Raw genomic sequence first — 26,468 nt, forward strand, 5'->3', positions numbered from 1 at the left:
AGTGAGACAGGCAGAGACAGTGAGACAGGCAGAGACAGTGAGACAGGCAGAGGCAGTGAGACAGGCAGAGACAGTGAGACAGGCAGAGGCAGTGAGACAGGCAGAGACAGTGAGACAGGCAGAGGCAGTGAGACAGGCAGAGACAGTGAGACAGGCAGAGACAGTGAGACAGGCAGAGACAGTGAGACAGGCAGAGACAGTGAGACAGGCAGAGACAGTGAGACAGGCAGAGGCAGTGAGACAGGCAGAGACAGTGAGACAGGCAGTGAGACAGGCAGAGACAGTGAGACAGGCAGAGACAGTGAGACAGGCAGTGAGACAGGCAGAGACAGTGAGACAGGCAGAGACAGTGAGACAGGCAGAGACAGTGAGACAGGCAGAGACAGTGAGACAGGCAGAGGCAGTGAGACAGGCAGAGACAGTGAGACAGGCAGTGAGACAGGCAGAGACAGTGAGACAGGCAGAGACAGTGAGACAGGCAGAGGCAGTGAGACAGGCAGAGACAGTGAGACAGGCAGAGGCAGTGAGACAGACAGTGAGACAGGCAGAGACAGTGAGACAGGCAGAGGCAGTGAGACAGGCAGAGACAGTGAGACAGGCAGAGGCAGTGAGACAGACAGTGAGACAGGCAGAGACAGTGAGACAGGCAGTGAGACAGGCAGAGACAGTGAGACAGGCAGAGACAGTGAGACAAGCAGAGACAGTGAGACAAGCAGTGAGACAGGCAGAGACAGTGAGACAGGCAGAGACAGTGAGACAGGCAGAGACAGTGAGACAGGCAGTGAGACAGGCAGAGACAGTGAGACAGGCAGAGGCAGTGAGACAGGCAGAGGCAGTGAGACAGGCAGAGACAGTGAGACAGGCAGAGACAGTGAGACAGGCAGAGACAGTGAGACAGGCAGAGGCAGTGAGACAGGCAGAGGCAGTGAGACAGGCAGAGGCAGCGAGACAGGCAGAGACAGTGAGACAGGCAGAGACAGTGAGACAGGCAGAGACAGTGAGACAGGCAGAGACAGTGAGACAGGCAGAGACAGTGAGACAGGCAGAGGCAGTGAGACAGGCAGAGACAGTGAGACAAGCAGTGAGACAGGCAGAGACAGTGAGACAGGCAGAGACAGTGAGACAGGCAGAGACAGTGAGACAGGCAGAGACAGTGAGACAGGCAGAGGCAGTGAGACAGGCAGAGACAGTGAGACAGGCAGAGACAGTGAGACAGGCAGAGACAGTGAGACAGGCAGTGAGACAGGCAGAGGCAGTGAGACAGGCAGAGACAGTGAGACAGGCAGAGACAGTGAGACAGACAGAGACAGTGAGACAGGCAGAGACAGTGAGACAGGCAGAGACAGTGAGACAGGCAGAGGCAGTGAGACAAGCAGTGAGACAGGCAGAGACAGTGAGACAGGCAGTGAGACAGGCAGAGACAGTGAGACAGGCAGAGACAGTGAGACAGGCAGAGACAGTGAGACAGGCAGAGACAGTGAGACAGGCAGAGACAGTGAGACAGGCAGAGACAGTGAGACAGGCAGAGACAATGAGAGAGGCAGAGGCAGTGAGACAGGCAGAGACAGTGAGACAGGCAGAGACAGTGAGACAGACAGAGACAGTGAGACAGACAGAGACAGTGAGACAGGCAGAGACAGTGAGACAGGCAGAGACAGTGAGACAAGCAGTGAGACAGGCAGAGACAGTGAGACAGGCAGAGACAGTGAGACAAGCAGTGAGACAGGCAGAGACAGTGAGACAGGCAGAGACAGTGAGACAGGCAGAGACAGTGAGACAGGCAGAGACAGTGAGACAGGCAGAGACAGTGAGACAGGCAGAGACAGTGAGACAGGCAGAGACAGTGAGACAGGCAGAGACAGTGAGACAGGCAGAGGCAGTGAGACAGGCAGAGACAGTGAGACAAGCAGTGAGACAGGCAGAGACAGTGAGACAGGCAGAGACAGTGAGACAGGCAGAGACAGTGAGACAGGCAGAGACAGTGAGACAGGCAGAGACAGTGAGACAGGCAGAGGCAGTGAGACAGGCAGAGACAGTGAGACAGGCAGAGACAGTGAGACAGGCAGAGACAGTGAGACAGGCAGAGACAGTGAGACAGGCAGAGACAGTGAGACAGGCAGAGACAGGCAGCAGCACCTGGGGTCTTCAGCCCAGGGTGAACAGGGGGTTTCCTCTGAGCAGGTCTCCTCAGGGTGGGGGTCGGCCCCCCCTCTCTGCCCACTCCCAATGGACAGACCACTGAGGGAGCTGGGGGAGGGGGGGAGGAAGGGAGGAGAAGAAAGAAGACAAGAGAGTCACATCAAGAAAGACAGGGAAGACTGAAGGAAGAGGAAGCATAGACCCAGCTCTCAGAAAGACCACGTGTGTGTGGTAGGATAATGGGTGCTCCTCTCTGTAGGATAATGGGTGCGTTCGTAAATTACGCTCTGAGAACACCGGGGCGCACCCAGGGTGCTCTCTGACCGTTTGGAAAGGAACTGATTTCGGTTGAAACCAGAGCGTATATTTACGAACACACCCAATGTATCGGGCTCGGCCTGAGACAGTTTGAGCGCGGGACAGCTCACCAGCGATTGGCTCCTCCAGACGGAGTCGCTTGGTTTTCAGAGAGGTGATTGGCTCGGCCAGCTGGGGTGTGTCAGAGGCACAGAGACCAGTGCAGTCGGCGCTTTGCTGCACACCTGAAGCGCAGACACAGAGGTGAAGGCACAGGACTGTGTTAGTGAATTATAGTGAATTATAGTGAATGGCTGTGAAATAATGTATGTTAAAATGGGCATTAAACATGGTTGTATGGCTTCTAAAGCCCATAGGTAATCCACACGCATGATTCAGTGCCCTGAGCGAAACAGTGAAGCCTTTTTCTTCTTCCTAACTTTTCTCCAAAAGTTTGGATTTGAAATCAAACAGTTACTATGAGGTAACACACGCACACACTTCCACACACTTCCACACAGATACTCCACAGCTGACACCTCCACCGTGCGCGTCCATGTTCATACCGTTGGTGTTGTAGTTAAGGAAAGACGCAAACTCTGAGGCCAGTTTGTCGTCGCTGGCGAAGGCGCACACACAGGCGTAGAAGTGGAGGCAGTGCTCTGGAGAGGTGGGCTCCGAGTTGGGACCAGGTTGAGAGCTAAAGGACCCCCCCTCCCCATCCTGACAGGAATCCGCTGCCCCCCTCGACCCTGACGTTAACCCCCCCCCTCTGGGGTGGTCAGCCTGACAGGCACAGTGAAACACCGCCTGCTGCTGCTGTTGTTGCCCCGCCCCCTCTCGGCCCTTCCCCTCCCCCTTTGACCCCCATGGTGACCCCCCCGCCCCTATAGTCAGGTGCAGGAGCCCCAGAGGATGGCAGGGCCCCGTGTGGCACTTCACCACCAGGGTGTCTCTGGACACACGCTGCACCAGGGGCCCCGCCGACTCCGTGGCCAGGCCCCAGAGCTCCTGGCGGGCCTGAGCAGAGGCCGGCAGCCCCTCCAGGACGGAGCTCTTCAGGGGCAGGGGGGTGGCATGGCTCTGGCACTCCATGGCCTGCTTGATGTGAACGCAGGGACTGTCGGAGGAGGAGGACGACCCCTGCTTGGGGGAGTTAGGGAGAGCCTGCTGGTTTGACCTTTGACCTTGGCGGCAGGCGGACAGAAAGCAGCGGCCCAGGTTGACCCGGGTCAGCAGCGTGGTGCCGTCGCCCGTGGCGATGGCCGTGTCTGTGGGGACGAGCTCCACGAAGCCTCGCTGGGCGGCCGACACGCCTCCTCCTCCTCTCCCTCGCTGGCACACGGAGAACACCTGAACGCGCCCCGAGACGGCGCCACCACCGCCGCTTCCTCCTCCTCCTCCTCCTCCCCCGCCCTCCTCCTCCTCCTCTTCCCCCCCCGCCTCGCTCCCTGTCCCTCCGCCGTCGATCACCACCCTCACCACCTCCGTCAGGCCTCGCTTGGCTCCCCTGCCGCCCACGGTGGCGCCCCCACCCCCGTCCCTGAAGACGAGGCCGCAGGCTTTGTTCTTGCAGCTGAACCCCCGGGTGCCGTTGTAGACGCCACACTGAGGGCACTTGCGGATGCCGCGGAGGGTGGGCTTGCCCAGGTTGGAGAGGAAGGCCGGGGTAGTCGCTGCAGTCTTCCTGGTCTCCAGCTGCCGGGCCGTGAGGTTGGGCGGTGCAGGAGGAGTCTGGGACGTGGGGGAGACCACTGTACACGGTGAGGTCACTGCTACCTCAGACTCCATTTTGGTGGCCTGGTCTCCAGTAGGTCAGCTCAGGTTAGGAGAAGGCCTATGCCTGTAAATAAATCATACAGCAAATGACAGGGCTAATGTAGTAGTCCTAAATGGCGATAATGTGAGCAAAAATGTTTTTCTTTGTCCCAATTAAACCTTTGTTGTGTTGTCTGTGTACACCTACACACATATATATCATATAGAAATATTCTTTTTTAATATCAAATATTGCAGTAAACCATGACACCTGTAATTAAATTAGGTCATATGTCTGTGATGCCTAGAACTGTGTTAGAACTTGGGAATTGGCTAGAATAATGTACATGATTTCTGCAAATAATAACATTACTCAAAATGTGTGCATATCTTCCGCTCGCCTGCAGCTTCATGCGGTTGGACGCTGTATGATTGGTCTGGTTGCAGCATACCTGTAACTAGGATCCAGCCGCTGTATGGTTCATTTCACTTTTTATATACAAGCCTCTCGATTCTCTCGACCGTCGCCATTCCTTCTTACATCCGTCTCCGCATTGCGCCTGTAACGGGCCTCCGGGTTGGATAGCCAGCTGATCACATGGGCCAATAGGGCCGGCCTCCGGAGGAGCGCATCATGGGAATTGGAGTTCACATTCCTGAGACCAGTCAGTGTGCATTCCCCTGGTGAATTCTCAGCTCTATTTGATTGGGGAAAATTAGGTCTACCCTTGCATTCCTACTTCAAGGTTTCTTTTACTTTTCATGCCATCCAAGAAAACACTCTCACTGGATCTTCATATTGAAATAATAAACACGTAAAAACAATATTGTATTACAAGCCCGACTAAAAGCATGTGCAGGATAATCAATCTCGAACAACTATTGCCCAATTGTATTTCCTCCCATGATTTTGATCTGCATAACTGACTCCCTCAAACCTGTCTGTTGAATAAACAAAGTGTATGATGGCATGAAAAGATACAAACATGAGCAGTTCTCACAAGCAGTGTTTATACGCATCAGCATTTTAATGGGACAAAGCAAGAACACATTATAGTAGCATCAACATAACCCCCCCCCCCCCAAAACAAAATAAAAACACCTCCTCAAAACCAAAACATAAGGTCTGAAAATATCCTTAGGCACTGCCTACTCTTTATGATAATTGGTTGGTTAAAATGAAATTAACTCAAAATAAGGCAACACAATGGGTCGTTTCCAGCTCTGTAATAAAACACAACTCCATGGGGGCCAGTGCAAAATTCTGATCTGTTCAGGTTTTCGTTCGACACTATTTACTACTTCATAAAAAAACACCAAAAAGTCAATATTTAGGTTTTATACACAGAATAACTTTTAATTCTACATTACTTTTCAGTCTAGTTAATTATGCACTGCATAGCAATGCTGTTCATTCTCCCCCCAAGCCCCTGGAAGAATCAAATGTTGCACTGTCCCTACAACAGCATGGACCAGCATTTAACAGTGATGCTAACGGCAAAAATCTACTTGTAGTAATCCCTAACCCACCCCTCCCCCCATCAAAAAAGCAAGCAAGCGTCCATAATTAACATGATTTTTTTTCTCTTTATACAGCGTCAGAACAGTTTAACTTTGTTTGGTTATTTACATACAAAACAGTTTACGTAAGCCCTCCAAAAGAAATTTAAAAGGAAAGTGGAATGCAAAACAATTCAAAATACCTAGAATTTGTGTAACATCAAATTTTGTGAAAAGGTAACCAAAAGTAATAGTATTGTGCAATATTTGTCTGCCTTTAAAGAAAGAGAACAGTGGCAGTAATCCCTGCAATTGGTTTCAGTTGAGATATTGAAAATCTAATTTAAAAAAATACAACAGTTGACATCCATTTTTATTCACTTTTTATAAACATAAAAAACAAAAAAGGTTCTTACATTTCACAAGATTCCATGGTGTCATTGTTTAAACATTTCCTTAAAATGACAGTCCCGAAAAACAAAAACTAAACCCAAAAAAAAACAAAAAAACAAAAAACAAAACAAAAGGCAAAGCTCGTTTCTGTCGATATCAGCAGTTTGACATCGCTCTAAACAAACCCCAAAAAAAAAGCAAATCCAAAAAAAAGAAATGGCTGTTTATCATTATTTTATTCATTTATAGTATTTTTAATTAAAAATGGCATAGTCCTTTCTGATTCTTGAGTCAGTCGATCTGACACCGGGCCAAAGACCTTTCGTGTATATGGGTGTGTGTTTGTGTGCATGGGTATATATATACGTGTGTGTGTTATCCCAGGGCTTCTCCACCTCCGCTGACACATAAGCAATCGCTTTTTCATCCTCTCCACCTCAAACTTACATGTAAAAATCAGGTTTAGGGGGAACAGGGGGGGGGGTGTGGGTGGGGACAGGGGGCAGGGAGATGTCAAATAACGTACCCACCTCCCCGTCAGAGTTCTTAATTGTGTTGTAAAATAGAGAGGGCACATGTAAACCCCCCCCCCCCTTTCCCCTGTACAGGATCCTTGTGGCTGTGATGGAGGGTTGGAGACTGGGGTGTCCCGTCCGGTGATCAGTGGGTGTGGTAGCCAGCGGTGCCCATGCCAGACTGGTTGGCTAGCACCGTTCCGTTGACTCCCTGGCCGGGCTCCACCACCCCCCCGTTACTGACGGCACCCACGCCCGTCCACCCGGCGCTGGCCTGTAGATGACTAACACACACACACACACACACACACAACGTAGAGGGGTGGTTAGAGAATATGGAGGTGAAGGGTGGGGGGTTGTGGAAGAAGGATGGGAGAGGGATCATGTAATGGAGGTCGTTTAGAGGACAGGCGGGGAAGGGGAAGTATGAGGGGGGGGGGCTCTAGAGCCCAGAGGAGACAGCTACAGTCCATCGCCACAGGATTAGAATCAGAGTTGTGTACAGAGCCATCCTCAGAGGTTGTATCACAGTGATATCCCTTCCATGAGACCGGAAAAAGAACAATGATTATACAGGGTTCCCACTAGGGATGGACGGTTTTTCGGTTAAACCGAAAACCGGGGTTTATAAAAATAGAAACGGTTTTTTATCAAAACCGTCTGAAACCGTTTTTTTTTTTTTTTTTTTTTTTTTTTTTAGAAGAAGAATAAAATAGAATAAGAATAAAACTGGAACATGTCACATGTTTGTCGTGTGTGAAAATAACAATGATACAGTCTGAATCTGCCGCGCAATGAGTGAGAGGTTTGGTCAGTTGTGAAGAATAACTGAGGATTAATATCTAATTGGGATTATATTTAAGGGTAACGAATCACTCTATGGGAAAGATAGTTGCCTTCAGTTATTGGTAGATAGGAAAGGTTTTTTTACAATTACTCGCTTACATTTAATAAGATCATTTTCGCTGCTCTCTGTAAAGCGCATTGGGTCACTTTTGTGAGAAATGCGCTATAGAAATAAAATGTGATTTGATTTGATATCAATCAATCAATCAAACTTTATTTATGTTCTATAGCACAAATCATGCATTGAATGTAACTCCAAGTGCAGTATTTACTAAACCACAATATAATAAAACAAGAGCTATACGGATCAAGAGTGTTTGTGCACAGCGCCACTGTGTGTGAAGGCGCTACTGAAAGTGATGACAGAACGCATGTCTCAGAAGATACGCGGTCACTTAGTGACGCAAAGGTAGTTCTGTATTTATCTCTATCTGTATTAGTACATTTATTTTGAAAGCTCTATTTTGACAGCTCTACCATGGGCACTTTTATTTTGATGGGGCATTCTTTGTTGATTGACTTACGACAGTTCAGGACGAGTCAGTCTCGCGGCATGTGGTTTTTATGAAAAGCTTTAAGTATGTTCACTGCATAATTCTAAGTCTAATATTTCAGTGATTATTGAGCAGTATTCAAATATTTAAATACATTGAGCAGCAGCTGAAACTTTGTCTAAGAACCAAGATATTGAGAAAGCAGTTCATTCAATGAAGACGCTGTTCCAAGAGATGATCTTCCGTGCAGGCGTGCACCCTGGAGCAGCGGAGCTGGTGTGTTAAGTGTTCATGTGTTTTCATGTATGGTGTAGCTTACAAAAGTCTGCCTTTCCACTTATATTTGTGAAACTAAGTAGCCTAAATGTGTTGCGACTGTGCTTACGGTGTTCGACATGAGTGTATTGTAGCAGTAGGGCTCAATTATTTGAAATTGGCGCTCTTTTTTTTTTTTTTTATCTTTTTTTTTTTTACTGTATTTTTCGGTTAACCGGAAAACCGCGGTTTTACTCTCTGACGGTTTTTCGGTTTCAATAATTGGAAACCGTCCATCCCTAGTTCCCACACCGTCTGAAATTCAAGCACCTTTCAAGGACTTTCAAGACTAAATTCCCTCAAATTCAAGGACCCAACACGGCATAGTTTGAGACAGATCAAGATGAGAATTTATATAATAGCAACCATCCGATCACAGACAACAATTAAAAAGAGAGGCTTGAATATGTGAACACTAGATGGTCTCTTGCCTTCTCTACCACAGCACAGCAAAACAATATATTGTGAAATATGTGTACAGTTAAGCAATACAGAGACTAAAGCCGTGAACACACAAGGATTTTCCTAATCTTAACAGATTTTTTATCTGAGAGAGACCCCACACATGAAGATAAAAAATCTTGGATTGAACAGCCTTGATCGTATTGTGTGTGGTGTGCGCCGATATTCCCATTTCAGCACCCCACATACATAAAGATTATCGTTATGACAGTCTAGAGCAGGGGTCCCCACATCATTTTTCCTTTCTGTGATGGGGGGCCTGGGTCGGTCTCTAACATAAAATAATATGGAACGGAGTGGAATGGAGGCGGTTGCGCAAAGCAATTGCGCGCAGGAGAGCACTGGTGGATGCAAACAAAGTCTAAACAGTTGAATTTGGATGGAATTTATACCTATAGTGATATGTCAATGAAATATAATCAGTTTTACAGTCTGATACATGAGGGAGGACCCTCATCATACACGGGGGGACCCATGAAGCAGGGCTGTCTGGGGGTCCTTAAACGAGCATCAAACACTTAATTTCTTGCATTCTGGTGAATTTAGATGCAATTTGGGCCCTTTCTGCATCAATTTATGGTGGAAATGTCATTATTTATGTAAAGGAAAACACAATATTCAGGCACCAGATGACCATTCAAAATGTAATGTAATATAATGCAATATAAGGCTCTCAGGCATTCTGTACTTTCAAATATGTATTCTCCTTGAGCAGTCAACATCAACTATCAGCTGTTTCACTAGCAAACACGAAAGCTAACTTATTTGCGAAACAGCGCCCCCGCCACCACGTCGGCGCAGTGCCGCAATTGCAGTCAGAAATGACAGAAATCCACCGAGTTTAATACGACCGTCAGAGTTTTGTCGAGAGCTGGAGGCGGCGAGAAATATGACGGAGGCAGCCGCCTCATAATTCTCTATGCAGGAAAAACCCTGCTTGACACAGATCATGAACATATCGGAAACATTATTTCGTTTTCTCCTGCAGCTGGGCATCTACATTATCTATCCCCCATTGTTTCAATTCATCTGGTGCCTACTTGAGGACAGACTCACGGGACACACCTCCTCCGCGATCACATTCATACATTTATTGACAAACTTCTTTGCATTTAACAATAATAATCACTTGTGCACTGTTGGTTAAAAACCCTGCATTCTGAATCAACTTTTGTCTTTACCAACCGTTTGGCCATTTTTCATCTCTGAATTTTCGTTCTAGCTCGCGTGCACCTGCTACAGATCCGGGCTCGTTCACTATGGAACGCTACGTTGAATGTACCGCATTCTGTGGGCGGGTGAAACTAACTAATAATGTTATTAATGAAAATAGTTTATAACTAAGGGACATTTTAATTTGAAAGCCAACCTTTAATATCAAATACAGATATGATATGATTAAAACATATATGTAAAGTTTAATGTCCAAAATATGTTTCTGGCATTGTTGAGAGTGGCCGGTCCAAGTGTGGGGGCGGGCCGTGTCCGGCCCGCGGGCCGTAGTTTGGGGACCCCTGGTCTAGAGTCTCGTTCCCCAAGCCAGAAATCTCGCGTGATCAAACGTGATCTAACATAGTACCGTGACTGACCTGTACGAGGCAGCCATGTGTGACAGGGCAAATCAAGCGCCGAAGAACAAAAAGAAGAAGTCAGCTCGCTTCTTGATTGGCTACATTCCATCCACGTCACAATCGGACTCGCGAGCAGGGTTGCCAGATGGGATTGACATTTCAATTCAATTCAATTCAATTATACTTTATTTATCCTGTGGGGAAATTCATTTTCCACCTAACCACAGTCTAAAAGCGGTAATTCCACAAAAAAAAAACGAGCCCATCTGGCAACCCTAGTCGAGAGTTGTCGGGAGTTCCCCCCACATAAGAATTTTTGGTCGTAAATATTGAACACGTTTAACATTTACGATTGTCGGCCCCAACCATTTTCCGAGCAGATTGACGGGAGAAATGGGCTCTTAACACACCTCACAGCACAGGATAATCTTGTAGGATAATCTTCAGAGCCATCCGATAATCGGGCGTTTGCTGTCCTTGGTCGGAAGGGGGAAAATCGCCCCAAAATCGGCCAGATTATCTTTATGCGTGTACCCGGCTTTATTTACTAGTTGATGAGCTAAGTAAAACATTTTTGAATATAGAAAAATGTTTTAGAGAGAGGGGGGAATTCAAGCACTTTCAATGAACCATGTCTATTTTCAAAAACCTTTAAGACCTTGATTTTTTTTCTCAAATTCACAAACTTTCACGGATTTCAAGGACCCGTGGGAACCCTGATTATAGTAAACATTCACAGAAGCTCAGAGGCAACTGAGAGATATGAAGGTTAAAACAGCTGGAGGGCCAGAGGAACTGGCCTGTGAGGCTGTGTGCTTGAAGATGGGAGATACAAGAACATTCTGTAGCCTGTAGGTTAGAGAGTGGTGCAGAGTGGTACTGGAACATCCCTCAGCCGTGAAATATTGGTGGCGAACATCCAATAAGGTTAGGAATAATTAGCATATGAGCAATGTAGCCGGAGAAGGATGAATATTCAAAGGATTCTCTGCTCGTTTGTTCTTTTATTTTAAGTATTTCGGTTTTTAGTTTTGGATCATTTTATTTTAATGTATTCTGAGTAGAGAATAAAGAAGAAAAAAAACATGATGTTCCCACCCTGCATTTCACTTGTGTACTCACTTAAAGAGACTTGTGTACTCACTTAAAGAGACATGTGTACTTAGAGACTTGTGTACTCATAGAGAATTGTGTACTCACTTAAAGCCCTGCTGGTTCCAGGCCTGTCCGTAGACTCCGTAGGTGGGCACCTGCCAGCCGTTGGGGACGTACTGGCCGATCTGCTGGGCCCCGCCGTACCACTGCCCCCACTGGCCGTACGTCTGCGCCGCGAAGCCCACCTTGTTAGGCTGCTGGAGACAGGGAGGGAGACCAGAGGGGTCAGGGGTCAGAGCTGGGTCTCGGGGCTTCAGTGTACAACCCAGTTGTGTGTTGAAGCATTTCACTAGATCAGGGGTGCAAACTGGTGATGGCCCAAAACAAGGGGGGGGATAGTGCTAGCACTAATGGTGCTAAATGGATATCGCTAGCACTAACGGCGGTCTAACAATGATGCGTGTAAGTAGCAGCAGCCCTGACCTTAACACCTGCAGTTACTTTGAAAACAGTTTACCATGACGCCACGGTGTCTGGAATTGTACCTAGCTGCCTGAAGCAGGAAGATTAGTTAGCTCACGCATCATGTGACTTGTATGAGACTTGACCGTGACACGATTCACACGGATTACCTATTTTGATGTAAAAACGGCTAATTTAGCAGGACAGGTGACAGGTTTGCACCCCTGTAGATAGACAGATAGGTACTTGATTGATCGCCCCTGGGGAAGTTAAGCTGGAAGTTAAAGTGTTCAGAAGCTCACTCCACTAACAGCACAGCAATTGAATCATAATAGAATAAAAAAACTAAAAGATAGAAAAATACAAAAGCCATAAGAGAGACAACAGAAAGAAACATCCTAGTCAGTGTCAACAGACCAGTATGATCTATCCCCCAGCCTGACTCTCACATTTCTGTGGCTCAGAAGGTAGAGCCGGCGTCTAATGATTGCAAGGTCAGGGGTTCTGCGGTTCGATCCCTGGCTGGCCCGGTGTCCAGCTGTCCTTGGGCAAGACACTGAACCCTAATTGCTCCCAATGAGCGGGCCAGCGCCTTGCATGGTAGCTTGCTGCCATTGGTGTGTGAATGGATCATGAGAGGCCATTGTAAAGCGCTTTGGAATAAGGCGCTACATAAGTGCAGTCCATTTATGTAACCTTAATCTGGATGGATCATCACCTGATCGTTAATCATGTGACAAATGATGAAACTGAGCGGCAATCAGCATGGGGGATGAACGATGACACACAAACACAGTTTCTCTACTGGTCAATTTCTTTCTTTTTCTTTTTTATATATAACATTTTAAATAAATCTTAATTCTTCCTTCTTCTAGCATTATGACTGCCAATGGCTCCCTGGCCATAGCATAGATTACTTTTTCTTACAATGACTTATGGATAGATTATTCACTTACTTACACAAATGTATTGGTTGTAAGCAGTACTCAAGTTGTAAAAGAACATCAGGGATTATGGTGGATTTTATCATATGGGGACAATTTTAGCATCCCCACAGCGTCAGTGACTTCAGTGTCAGTGACTTGGTAAAAATGTAATTGCACGTGTGCGTGCCCCCCTCGCCCACAGTATTTTACTTAATATGCACAACACTAAATGTTGAAATAGCAGTAATACCACGTTCATTGATAAAATTACATAAGGGATGGAAAGGGCAGATGGCGGTTTTAGAAGGGGGGATGATTTGGACTGTTTTTCATCCCCCCTCAACAACCGCTGGCTGAACACCGACACAACGTAATGTGAATGTACCAAAGAGCTGGACGTACCTGGGGCACCTGTACCTGCTGCATGGGGGTGACCATGTCCGTGGTCTCTTTGCCCCAGTAACACTTCACCACGTGGCCCTCTATGGACGTGCCGTTCACCGACACGATGGCGTGGGCCGCCCCCTCGTGTGAGTTGAACCTGCAACATAGTACCAGAGGTGAGACCTCCTCCACCAACCACATTGAAGGAAAAACCCAAGCGCTGTTCATCTAACACACGACAGACACGGGCACACTCAGCAACGACCGGTCAAGCCGCCGGTCGATCGTTAACCGCTCTGAGAGTGGTTGACGGTGCAAAAAAAATGCAAGGTGTCCTCGGTTGAAATCAATAGACTTGGTTCGCTTGACCAGGTGCTGCTGGGAGTCTGTTTTGTCGGCGGGCTTACCTAACAAACGAATAGCCTTTGTCTGGGAAAACACGGATTTCCATGATTTGGCCGAAGGGGGTGAAGGTCTGTCTCATAAGTTGCTCTGAGAGAGAGAGAGAGAGAGAGAGAGAGAGAGAGAGAGAGAGAGAGAGAGAGAGAGAGAGAGAGAGAGAGAGAGAGAGAGAGAGAGAGACAGAGACACAGAGACACAGAGAGACAGAGAGAGAGAGAGAGAGAGAGAGAGAGAGAGACAGAGAGAGAGAGAGAGAGAAAGAGAGAAAGAGAGAGAAGAAACGTTTAAAAAAATTAAAAATAAATGAATATGGAGGGAAAACTACTTCTCAAACCAGTAACAGCTGTCTATTCGTATTCACTGAAGACAAACTGAATGTACAAAAAACATATTCATCCACTCCCGGGGTGGCCGACGAAAAATTTTACTTTTTCTATTGTTGAAACACCGTTTCAGATAGAAAGCCTCCTTTGCGTGTGCTTCTATAACTAGTGTCTGGTTCTGACCTGTGTCTTCTATAACAGTGACTGGGTCTGGTTCTGACCTGTGTCTTCTATAACAGTGACTGGGTCTGACCTGTGTCTTCTATAACAGAGACTGGGTCTGGTTCTGACCTGTGTCTTCTATAACAGTGACTGGGTCTGGTTCTGACCTGTGTCTTCTATAACAGTGACTGGGTCTGGGTCTGACCTGTGTCTTCTATAACAGTGACTGGGTCTGGTTCTGACCTGTGTCTTCTATAACAGTGACTGGGTCTGGTTCTGACCTGTGTCTTCTATAACAGTGACTGGGTCTGACCTGTGTCTTCTATAACAGTGACTGGGTCTGGTTCTGACCTGTGTCTTCTATAACAGTGACTGGGTCTGGTTCTGACCCGTGTCTTCTAGAACAGTGACTGGGTCTGGTTCTGACCTGTGAGCCCTGTGGTGACACCTCCACAGTAGACGGTACAGTTGCTGGGGCTGGACTGGTTCACCACCTCCTCGAACGACAGGTGCTTGGTGTTCGCTGCTTCACGGGGGGGAGGGGGGCGACAAAACAAAGAGATTAGAAAACAACAAGAGACGTCACTCCCGCTCCCCACATCGGAGGTGAAGTTAAACAGATTTAAGATGGCGTCGATGTGTTCCTGTGTATGAGGCGCTTGAGGACCGAGGTCCCACTCACTCTCGTAGGTGGCTTTGGGAGCAGGGGGCTTCCGGGTGGCCCAGTTGGTCCTGATCTGCCTTCCGCCCAACCACTGACCTCCCATCTGTTGGATTGCATTCTCTGCATCCTGCACACAAAACACACACAAACTCAGGACTCACCAATTGACCTATCGCTAAGCCACGCCCCCTTTGAAAACTCAGATAAACAAACAACGCTGACAAACTGACAGTGAATGACTGACCGACCATGACTGAATGACATTCAATGACGGGAGTTGGCAAATTTCTGATTTCCCACAGCAAGTAAGACATGTTTTTTTAAAGATGTTACAAATATTTAGTCTAGAAGCTTTTCACCATCAGATATTAGCGAGTTGTTTGTCCAAGTGTTTTGCCTGTCGTGACTTTTGCTGTGATATGATTGGACAATTTCTCTTTTGGGGCGTGGATTAGCGATAGGTCCATTGATACACATAAAACATCATTGTATAGGTATGTACAGATTGATAAAATGACATGTATATCAATAAAGAAACAAAACCAACATTGACACAGATTGATGAATCAGGGTTCTCCCCAGGATGTTGGAACAGCGTGGCGCTAGAGTGCGTTATTAAAACATGACGTGCGTTCCTTCATGTCAGAAAGTGAAATACCTCTTAACCTCTGAACTCTACAAGGAATATCAGAACGCTTTCACTTCCGCTTTTAACAATGATGTCGTTGGCGATCAAAGAGAGTTGCTCTATCACTACTAAATATAGAGTTTAAGTTTGCCTTGAAATGTTTCCAAGTTCACAGGGTGGCACAGTGGCACTCCTCCATTCTTCAGGGAGAACGCTGGATGATAGTTTTACATTGAATATAAACCTTGAAACTTCAACATAAAAAATCAATGTTGAAGAACCTAAGCCAAAGATACTTTACTCATGTACTTTCACATTGGATGTAAGAAACAAAATTCTGATTCTGAAATCAGCAACCTAACCCCTGTTAGCTCTTGGAACTCTGTTAACCAAAAGGAACTGTTATAGAAGAAATGTTGTCTCACATGCTGATTATTTCTTGAAAGCTAACAAGAGGCCTGAGGGAGACACTTACCCATTTGTTAAAGAAAGAGACAAAGCCATAGCCTTTGGATTTCCCAGTGGCCATGTCTTTCACCACCCGGGCATCACTGTGGACAAACAGACAACACACTGTTAGCCAAGGGGGAGAGAGAACAATTGGAAGCTATGGTCACGGACCTCCACCATACACATTACTAGACTTCTAATACATCTTCCTTGAATTCATGCAACAAGATTCATTCTGATCCACAAATACATTTCAAATTTCACAAGAAAACGAAACAATTGGGTGTAACAGTTGGGAATAGGCGCAACACTTACGATATCCTCCCAAAAGGAGCGAAAGCAGCTTTGATATCATCGGTGGTGATTTCAGGACTGAGGTCTCCAACGAAGACATGGAAGTGATCTGAGGAGCGGAAAAATAAAATGGTTAAATATGGAAAGAAAACATCTAGCGATACAGCCCAGGTTCTACCTCAGCTAGCCACTGCTGTGACCCTTCTCTAAGGCCTCGTACACATGGCAGGGAAAAACTGTTGTGTTTCTGACACATTTTGTCATATAAGTTTGCTACGCATATGTTGGTACACACTCAAATTAGGTTATGAGCGTGAAAAACACGAAAATGTTGCCCAATCGGAATGTGGAACGTCTCGCCGTTGACAATGAGACCAGAACGACGTCGCCAGAGGCAGAACCCGGAAACCGTCGGTTTGCAGACACAAGTTGAACCATTTTTTTCTGTTAGCGATCATATTGTTTTTCTTTTTTTAAAGACAAATTTCATGCAACCTTGCATGACCTGACAGACAGGAACAGAAGGTTGGGAGAAGCGCTCCCTACACGTTGACGTCTAAGACCTCAGAATGCTGCAAACTGCTTCAGATTTTTGCTCTGAGGGGGTGCAAAGTACAAGGTTTTGGCAACCGCTGCCAGTGGGGACGGTTTTACAGAGCCAAAACTTGTTTACAAAATATTTTCAACTGCACAAGTGTACAAGGCCGTAGGTGTGTTGCGTTTGACGCGACGGTGAAATCTATAAATCATTAAAACAGTGCTTAGAGCATGGAAGCTCTTATCAAATAGGAGAATGTTGGGTATGATGTACATATTAGGAAAATACTCACTGCTTGTGTCTTTCTTCTGGCTGCTAGGGGTTGTGGCCCAGTTGACCTTGACCTCCTACAGAAGAAACAGAGTGATAAAGATGTAGAAAAAGAGAAGGAGAGAGAGAAGGAGAGAGGGGTGAAAAGCACGCCTGTGGGAAGACAGCACACACGTCTGTCTGCTTACCGATTAGAGGACTTGTCACACACCAGTGATGAGTACAGAGGGAAATCCTGGTCACACTCATAACTATGCACAATTCAGTCTCCGTCTAATCAAAATTTGGAACAACACTCTAGGAAGTAAAAAGGTCCAAATAACAAGGGACTTACAAACAAGTGAATTTTACGAACTTGTATTACTCCTCAAATGGTCCTTCATTACCTGTTGAGGATAAAATATTTTCAACTGAATGTGTCTTTATCGAGGTTGCTCTTATTTGGATTCTTTATGCAAAGGATTTTGCAAAAGAACACAGTAGTACAGATAAAGGGATAAAAGAGCATTATTTGGAACAGGTAAAAAGGGTGCCACTATGTATGATCTCACAACTGCTATGTTAAGAGATGGTGCCTAGAAAAGGCTAAGCCAAATCTGGAACTTTGACGACAGAGAATCTGTCTCACAGTAACATCTAACTAGAAAATGTAAAGAGGACCTTGCAAATAATGTACAATAGCCAATCAGGTTTGAGAACATCTAATTCAGAGATGTTTTGTTAAGATGCTACCATCTCAATAACCATGAGGTTCATCAATGTGGATGTAAGACTGATTTACAGCAGAATCCAATTAGATACAGGTGGATAGTACTAGCCATCACATTTGTGAACCAACTAGGGAACCTATGAACCTAAAGTACCTTGGCCAGAGTGATCATCTATTGGAACCCATAACATCTTATGCATAGACAGAGAGCTGGAACTGTTTCATAGTGGGGTTTTTTGCGTCACAGTGAAATGTCACTAGAGCCTATTGTGTCTGGCAAACGTTCCCTTGTGTCAGAATGATGTGGTGTAAATTGAAAGGCCTGATTTGTAATGGAAAGGTTTAACAACCTACATGTAAGCAACATATGTGCACAAGGGTCCTCTACCGTTGTGGCATGTTTCAGTGATGAAACCCTTTAGGCTATATCATACTTACTTACTTGTTCAATTTGGCTGGGAACACTCATGTACAGCATTGTAAATATGATGCATAGTCAACTCCAATCAAATCTATTGCCATGTCTAAAATAAACTACCCGCCCATACCCCTAGGCACTTCTCGTGGATCTGAAATTACAGTACAGCATCCATCCAAATATTTAAAACCAGTGTCTAGGTTAGGTTAGGGGCTAGGAGGCTGATTTCAACAGGACTCCACTTACTCCCCTCTCTTTGTAGATCCAAACCTCCCCTCCCAGCCCCAGCCGACTCATCCAGTAGATACCATAGCTTACCTTACCCATTATTTTACGACCGTTCATGGCTGCAAGTGAGGCGGCAGCGTGCCTATGCTCGTAGAACTCCACAAAGCAGTATGGGTCATTACCTGCCGTCTAGGGGGGGCATAAAAAGAGGAATTTCCACAAAGTGTCCAGTGGTAGGGATGAAACATGTCCCTTCCTGTACAGTATAAAGCATGTTGAGCGCAACTAGAGAGACAGTTAGCATAGTGATGGATATAGTGGTCTACAAGAAACATCTCTATCATGTAAAACAGGGAGCAGTGGTCTCATTTCTCTGACCTCTTAACATTCAGTGTATTTCAACCTACTATCTCCCCCTGAATGTCTGAAGCCCCTAGTCCCAAATGGCACAATCTGCATGACATTTTCACGAATGGATTCCAACTGAAGATGGTTCATGTCAGGTCGATAGGAAGATTGGTGGACTCACGTCTACTATCATTTTACAGCTCTTGCAAGGGCCGATCTGACCAAACAGCTGCATGATCAGGGCTTCCGTCACATCCCGGGACAGGTTCCCCACATACCTGCAGCACAGGGAAGAGAGACAGCCTGAGCTTCCATGCTATGGGTTGCCAGGGTTTGGGGTCCACTTGGATTTTTCAATTCACCACGATTAAATTCATGGACTTTCAACAGTGGGCTATTTTCAATTCACAAATTGATATTTTTGGGGTTCCTGAATCATTTTTGTTTCAGTTTCATATGCTTCACAACTCAGATCCATCAATGTCACAACTTCAAAATATTTAAAAAATGCACGATATATATAGAAAAACAAAAAAACACTACAATAAGTTAAGGCGACATCGTTTAGTCATACATACTACTACTACTACTGGTTACTTTAGAAAATCGGCTTGGAGCCAAAGGTGTGTTGCCATTGTTAGGTAGCAGACGTTATTGAGTCAGGCACAGGGGCCAGTGGCAGGCCGGAGCATGGCCTACTTTCACATGCAGGGCTACACTCACACTGCATTCAACATTCTCCATGTTATGTACAGTAATGCATTTAAGCGACATGCATTTTACCAGCCAGGGTATTCGCCAACAAACTAACTGGTGGCACCAACAATGCATACAATCCTTCATCTGCTTGGCTAGCTCACTGACTCTAAATGGTTTATAAACGATGGATGATGCCGATCCGAGTCAGAGTGACCTGACAGGATTTCACAGAACGAATAACGACATCGGTCGACTTCAACCAGCAGCGATCCCGCTGACAGCGACCCGGCGGTGCAGATCAGCCCAGGGGCCCTTCATGCTCTCTTCATTGGAGATCAGACAATCAGGAGCTCGCATTGCAAGTAACGTCAGCTAACTAGATAGCAAAAGCCTTAGTTATGCTAGGCTAGGTAGCTCACTAACAGAGATGCAGAAGCAGAATTAACCCCAAAAACATGTTCACTACGTTGACAGTAAGAATGTCACATTTTCAAATTCACAAAAGTGCAAAGTTAAGTCTTCTGGACAAATATGCGTGTAGTTGAGTTGTCTATCTAGCAACAATGTATCCTTACACAGCAAAACAGTGCCTTTGTCTAAAAAGATGGACACGTTTGATATGTTATTAGCTCGCTAACTGGAGGCTAACAACGTTGTTAGCTGACATGTTCATCATAAACAGCCAGACTGTAAGCCTCTCAACTAGGGAACAGTGGTGGCGAGATCAATGGCGCATTTATCACGAATCACGCATCGAGAAACAGCAATTGACATACAAGAGATCGATCCATACGTATGCTAATGGTCAGAGAGCTAACAGAGAGCTAGCAGCTAGCTGCCGCTGTTCATACATACAAGGTCTTGGGTTGTTCGTCGTCCATCATACTTTCCGAACGAGCCGTGAGATCCGAGCCCTGAGAGAAAATCCACGTGTGTCAGATTATATGTAGACCTCCTTGGGCTTTTGCTCTATTTCCCTATTTCTTTGAGGTCGACTGAACAATATCCCAAATTGTTTTTAATGCGCAGTAAATTGCTCCGCCGCCCCTGCTAGCTCCAATTATGAACAATAGAAAGGCGACATAAGATGGCGGACAGACCGGAGCGGATATACGGCTGCCCATGCGCACTGTCTGCAGTGGAGTTTCGGGAAAGGGTCTTGTAACGCTGCCAGGGACTGGCTGGCTGGCAGTACAGCGATTGATTATCAATAACATTATACATTCAAATGCTGAAGCGTAAGCGTTTCGTATTATATTCATATAAAATGTCAAGGAATGGTCTTGATGATACTGTGTGCCAAAAACAGATGCGCCGCCCGGGAATCGAACCCGGGTCGCAAGAATGGGAATCTTGCATGATACCACTACACTAGCGGCGCTCTTGTGCTACGAATATTACACGTGACGTTACATTACTAACAACAATATTTCCCAATAATTTCCACTAATCCTAACCCAATATCATGTTAATGCAGAAGTGGGGATAACAGGAGGTAACAAGAACGTCGCTAAAGGAAAATCCAGGCATATTGTTTTTTTTTTATAAATCTCGCGAAATCATATCATAACAAACCTGGATTTTTCCTTTAACGACGTTGATGGAATAGAATACCCCCAGGAAGTTCTTCGCGTATTGTCTGCAGCTCGGCTGCAATACTTCAAATATGGATAGAGAAAACTGTCATTTTGTGGTTTTAAAAGTAGTATTTATTCTTTTGGAAAGACTAGTGTTCCGAATACCCTTGAAGATTTCAAGAGGGACTGGTTGTCTTTATGTTCTGTACCGGCATTTATGTAACAGCATTAACGTCTCGACACAATTTAACAAAAATATTGAAAGAGTCTATCTGTCTGTTATGATAGATGTTAAGTGCACGTTTTTCCTCACATTTTCCAAGGGTAGGCTACTTTTCTTGCAGGCATAACACTTGGAAATGTGTAGCGACCATAACCATTTTCAAGACAGTGTCCTAAAATGTTATATTTCAAGATGACAGATGGCACATTGCTCAATGAAAGCCACTTTACTCATTAATCATTTATTTGAATGCAGTGTATAAAAAAGATTACGAATTATGTAATGTGCTTGGGCAGCTTTGTGACTTGGGTAAGGTCATCCTGGTGTTCCATGCCACACCAAGAATGTTGCAGATAGAAAAGTGATGTATAAATCTGACATCTAACACACCCATTAAACATTGCACATAAACACATATTTTGTATATTATATTTATACTTGCTCAGAACATCAAACCAAAATGTAGCCTACCTGGTGTTATATGACACACATTGACATACACCCCTATCTCTTAAACGAAAATCCAGGCATATTTATTTTTATAAATCTCTCGAAATCATTATCGTAACTCGCCCCATGCGGGAGTCGAACCCCGCCGGCCGCGCTAACCACAACAATCGCGGCGGCGATTATGCGGGAGATCGGGGTTCGATTCCCGCATGGGGCGAGTTACACTACCAGTTCACGTTCGCTACAATATCAATAAACCTGGATTTTTCCTTTAACAACGTTGATGGAATACCCCCCAGGAAGTTACACCCCTGACATGCACAGCAAGAAATAATGCCTGCTCTAATTCATAACATTTCTATCTGCAACATTTAGTACACTGCACCCTCCTAAACGCAAGCACCCGGTGTGACATCTCTTGGCTCCGAGGCTGCACCTCGCCCTCTTCCTGGTTGGTGAGATCCATCCAAATAGTGGCCACTACAGACAGTCAAGTAAGGCCCTTCTTTTCCCAGATCAAGAGAAAACCAGAAATCCCCTCATCTAGGACAGATGTTTTGGTCAGTGATGAGTTTCTCCATCCTCTTGATCTTGCGCTTGTTCTTGGGCATGGGTTTGTCATACAGGCCGTTCCTCAGCAGGTGCTCCTTGCTGTGATGGACCTGAGCCCCGTGCTCCAGCTGGAAGGTACAGAGGGCTCGCAAGGGCTTCAGCAGAACCTAGGGAGGGGGGAAGGGGGACAAACGTCATCACTGACACAGGAGAACCTTTGGGTGTAGCTGTTACCTATTTTTATTTTATTTTTTTACTCACTGATTTTACAGACACAGAAGACTGACAGACTCTATTTTATTACTAGTTGCACTGCTAATTGTATCCTGTCTTATTTGTCACTTATGTCCTGTACTATTGTCACTTTTGTATCATGAATTATGCCTGTTGCCTTATTGTCTTGTGCTGCAATGTCAGGAACCAGTGACTTTACCTCCTGAATGTCGTCGTTCTTCTCCAAGATGGACAGGGTGACGGCGGCACACTCCAGGGTGGACAGACAGATGTTGGAGGGCTGTGTACGGATGACGTACTGACTAGAGACGGCCCTGCTGAGCTGCACCTGGAACAACACAACAGAAACCACTGTACCACAACACCACTACAAAACATAGCATTTCTGTTTGATTAGAAGGCTGCTCCAAAAGAAACATCTATCTGTCTTAGGCTATTGCAGCCTAGACATGAAGGAATGAATGAAAGGTCCAAGATCTGTTGAAACGTACCTGTTTGGGCAGATGGAGGAGGCTGTTTCTGAGAAACATGTCTTTGGCCTGGCTCCAGGTGCCGTCTATGATGATGACGTTGTGTCCTGTGGCCGTCAGGTCCTGGTGTTCCTGGTTCTGGACCAGCTCATCTAGGTTCTGAGCATCGGGACCCGGGTACAGAATCAGAGTTTTGCTGTCCCGGCACACTGCAGCCAGATCTGGGTTCCTAGTAGGGGGAGAGACTGGTAATTATCCAAAGTCAAACTAATTTGGACTTCTCAGCACATTTGTGCTGTGTGACCCACCAATAAATGACTGGTGGGTGGGTCAAATTTGACTAGCTAGTATGTATTGTAAGAGAGAGTGGCTAAATGTTGAGTATTAGACTTATCTAGAGAAATCTTTACCTCTCTTCATTAAACCTCCTTCCTACTAAGACCTTGCACTTTCCTGGGGGCAAGCACGCAGCAAGGAGAGGCACAGTGCGAAGGACTCGACTCTCCTAAAAACAAATGGGTGATTAGGGCACAGGTAGACACAGAGAAGAGCTTACCAATGAACACAATTGGTTAAATACAGAAAGACAATTATTTGTGCAACAGTAACTGTAAATCACAGATTATTCATGACTGTGTCGGGGAAGTAGATGGGTTGCTCCACCATAAACACACAGTAGCCTTAGTTGTCATGTATGAATAAAGGTTAAATAAAAAATGTGCAATGTCAGATGTTATATGTTAGATCAAAGGGTTCTTTAGGTAAGTGACTTGTGGTGGAGGAGCAGAAGTGTTGGCGTTCCAATCATTTGAAGCACAACAACCCAACCCCTAAAGCCTAGCTGCATGTAACACAACCTATGTTCAGAACCTCCTCAAGTTTCAAGTGTCAAGTTTTATTGTTACGTCACAATACACAAGTGTAAGAGAGTAACATTCTTAGGCTTGGTATAATTCGAAATAGAAAAGTGACAATAAGTAAGAAACAAATAAGTAAGTGACAAATAAGACAGGATACAATTAGCAGTACAACTAGTAATAAAATACATAGTTCAAGTAGTAAAGTGGCTGTGAGCTTAAGGTTTAGGTAGTCCGTATACATGCACACCAATGGAAAGCTTGCAAAGAAAAATGTGCACCGCTGGGTGTAAATGTCTCATCCTCAGCAGCTGGGCTCACCTCATGAGGATGCTGCACAATGTACAGACAGGTAGAGACCTCCAGGGGGTTCACCGGCAGGAACGGGCACAAACACACCTTCTGAGGCCGACTGTGTGAGACAGGAAGGGGGGAAATATCACTGATCAGTAGGTGATGGTACACAGAGACAATGTGAACAATGAAAATACCCTCCTTCTTCGTACCCACAGATATGACAAGACGTTGAAATCAAAGATGAGAATCTATTGAAGTCTTGTCACTTATGGATAGGAAGGAGAGAAGACGAGGAAAGGAATCCAAAGGCTGAACTCATAACAGGCTTCTCCTCTCTTCCTCCCCTCTCCCTCATCAACACAGGTCAGGCACGAGCAGAACAGAGGACCCCTGAAACAGCTTTCACCTCTTAACCATTTTAAGCCTAATTATATATTCATATTTTCATATTACATCAGAGAGCCAAACATGATATGTCAATTTTGAAGAGAAGAGCTAGGGCTATTAACTTCTTACTCATTATTGCAGACGAAGTCATGGAGGGGAGAAGGAAGCCAGAGGTAGTAAGATAGGCTAATTGCACCACTGTATACTACTTACATGATACTACGACCAAAGTCGTCCCTTGCTATACAGTAAAACCTCCAATGATCAATAGCTACATTATGACATTTAGTTGTCCATGAATGTTGCCTGCTTTGAAAACGAACACAGTCTCTCACTGGCGATGTGTCACTTACCGGCATCGTAAACATGTGGGACGTCTCTCACAAACCTCCACTGGCAGGGCGGCTAGATCTCCAAACCCGTCGACATCTTCATCTTGCGAGGACGAACCACCACACGGTGAAGATTCAACATGAACAGGAGAGGCCGCGAGGGAAAGCTCTGAGAGGCTTCGGCATGATGTTTCCATGGCAAACAGGGCAGGAAGGCAGAAAAGAGGAGAAAGAAAACCTTGCGATGGTTTGAGCGTATTTAAGCGGCACAGTTGGCATCTATCGCCACCTGCCGTTCTGGCGACGGAAAAACAGGGAGGTCTGTTTGCCTTAAATATGAACGCAAGATGACGCCAAACGCAATATACCAAACCCAAACCCAATAAAGAACAACAAAAATTGAGATCTTTGCAACTTTGATCAGCAAAGATTTCTGTTTCATAAATAGGTCTGGAAATACAATCCTATGGACTTTGCACCTTACCTCCTGGTAACGCTGTTTTGACATTCCAGCCACCATGAAATTAAAACGGTGTGCGTGCGCGCGCGCACTATGGGGTAGTGGTGGTCTAGGGGGATAGTGAGTTGTTGGACTCTTGATCGGAAGGTCATGGTACGAAGGGCATGAGGGCGAATCCCGCCTGGAAAACCACCACTAGTATTCCCTTGAGTAAGCCACTTATTCACTCTTAGGTCATTGTGTGGCATGCATACATGAAAAAATTAAGATGTGTAGTAAATTGTGTAGTTTTGTGGTTTCATTTGTGTTTTCATGTGTAGGTGTGTGTGCTCTTTGGATAGGGAACCTGTTGTGTAGTTGCAATAACAGGGTTCCCACGCTGGTCTTAAAAAGCCTTAGGGCCCTATTATGCACTTCATAAGTCTTAAGCAATAAGACGAGGCGGTAGATCTAAACTTAAGACGTGGAGGCGTGGTCAAGGCCACTTTGCTATTATGCGTGCGGTAGTGGGCGCCTAAGACCCGGCGCTAAGCCCAGAAATTAGTCAATTTTAAACTTCCATGTCAGTGGCACATTTTCCTTCTGACCAGAGATCATCAAGTCCTGGTTACAGTGGACATCAACGCCAGGCAATGTCTCAGACAACTAAAAAAAAAAAAAAATGTATGTTAGTGTATGTAAAATCATTTTACATACACTGACCATGATGTTCCAGTTTGTGTCATAAAAGCCTGTTACTTTACGTAGTGTATAGATTTTCAACAAAGGCCATACGAGCCTTATTTATGCTATCTTTGTACTCTCTCAGTAAAAGGTCCTGGTATGAAAGTAAGCCCTGCTCTCCAGCGGCAGTAACTTTCTTTCGAGCAGTCTTGTCTCTCGTCCGCCACTCTCGCAGTTCCTCCTCTGAGTGAGCGTCTACGCACCTGGTCCCAAGCACACATGTAGAGGCAATACAATTATATAAATTACTCCAGGGAGACTGTCGCTGTAATCTCTAATTGTAAATCGTTTTGGATTAAAAGCATCTGTTAAATATACAATTATTTACACACACACACACACACACACACACACACACACACACAAAGAAACACTATACTCAACTGTATAATCACATGCGCACACACAAGACACAACTGCATTTTAGAGCAATGGGTGAATGTGTGTAGTGAGCAAAAAGAGACTCTACCATGACAATGAATCTAGACTGAGTGACTTGACTCATTGATATTGTTGAATTTAGATGTGTCCAACATAGCTACATTTTGTGTACATTGGTGGAGCATTGGTGGAAGAGAGACGTGGTTAAACTGAAAAGCAATTTGAGTACCAGTAA

General features: G+C 45.5%; 3 protein-coding genes across 7 annotated transcripts in view; all 3 read right to left on the reverse strand.

The window, feature by feature from the left end:
• Positions 1 to 4,227, reverse strand: part of cUnh2orf42 (chromosome Un C2orf42 homolog) — a gene marked incomplete at its 5' end in the record, with an annotated part of 9,112 nt that extends 4,885 nt beyond the window's left edge. Inside the window, 2 exons of the mRNA XM_080529381.1 lie at positions 2,568 to 2,681; positions 3,003 to 4,227. Coding sequence (XP_080385507.1) covers positions 2,568 to 2,681; positions 3,003 to 4,227 — 1,339 coding nt within the window. The remainder of the gene's footprint in view (positions 1 to 2,567; positions 2,682 to 3,002) is intronic.
• A 987-nt stretch (positions 4,228 to 5,214) lies between these two features.
• tia1 (TIA1 cytotoxic granule-associated RNA binding protein) lies at positions 5,215 to 20,342 on the reverse strand (the record flags this gene model as incomplete). 5 transcript variants are annotated; one of them, XM_080529905.1, is made up of 12 exons in its annotated part: positions 20,146 to 20,342; positions 18,773 to 18,869; positions 18,334 to 18,432; positions 16,911 to 16,965; positions 16,102 to 16,189; positions 15,812 to 15,887; positions 14,727 to 14,835; positions 14,472 to 14,567; positions 13,565 to 13,649; positions 13,176 to 13,314; positions 11,491 to 11,639; positions 5,215 to 6,886 (listed from the first exon to the last, which is right to left on the reverse strand). In XM_080529905.1, exons 1-12 carry the CDS (start codon positions 20,172 to 20,174, stop codon positions 6,748 to 6,750), a joined length of 1,161 nt encoding a protein of 386 aa, XP_080386031.1. In that variant the 5' UTR covers positions 20,175 to 20,342. The 5 variants fall into 5 exon arrangements, with proteins under 5 accessions (XP_080386031.1, XP_080386029.1, XP_080386030.1 ...); XM_080529903.1 differs by having other exon boundaries at positions 11,491 to 11,642; XM_080529904.1 differs by having other exon boundaries at positions 14,472 to 14,570.
• A 1,010-nt stretch (positions 20,343 to 21,352) lies between these two features.
• dtwd2 (DTW domain containing 2) lies at positions 21,353 to 24,866 on the reverse strand (the record flags this gene model as incomplete). The annotated part of the gene is made up of 6 exons (XM_080529382.1): positions 21,353 to 22,259; positions 22,526 to 22,654; positions 22,818 to 23,025; positions 23,207 to 23,301; positions 23,975 to 24,065; positions 24,691 to 24,866. The coding sequence occupies 6 exons, from the start codon at positions 24,864 to 24,866 to the stop codon at positions 22,080 to 22,082; spliced, it is 879 nt and encodes a 292-aa protein (XP_080385508.1). The 3' UTR covers positions 21,353 to 22,079.
• Between the last annotated feature and the right edge of the window lie 1,602 nt (positions 24,867 to 26,468).

The sequence above is a fragment of the Nansenia antarctica genome (assembly GCF_963989245.1).
Source record: "Nansenia antarctica genome assembly, chromosome: 4".
Lineage (NCBI taxonomy): Eukaryota > Metazoa > Chordata > Actinopteri > Argentiniformes > Microstomatidae > Nansenia > Nansenia antarctica.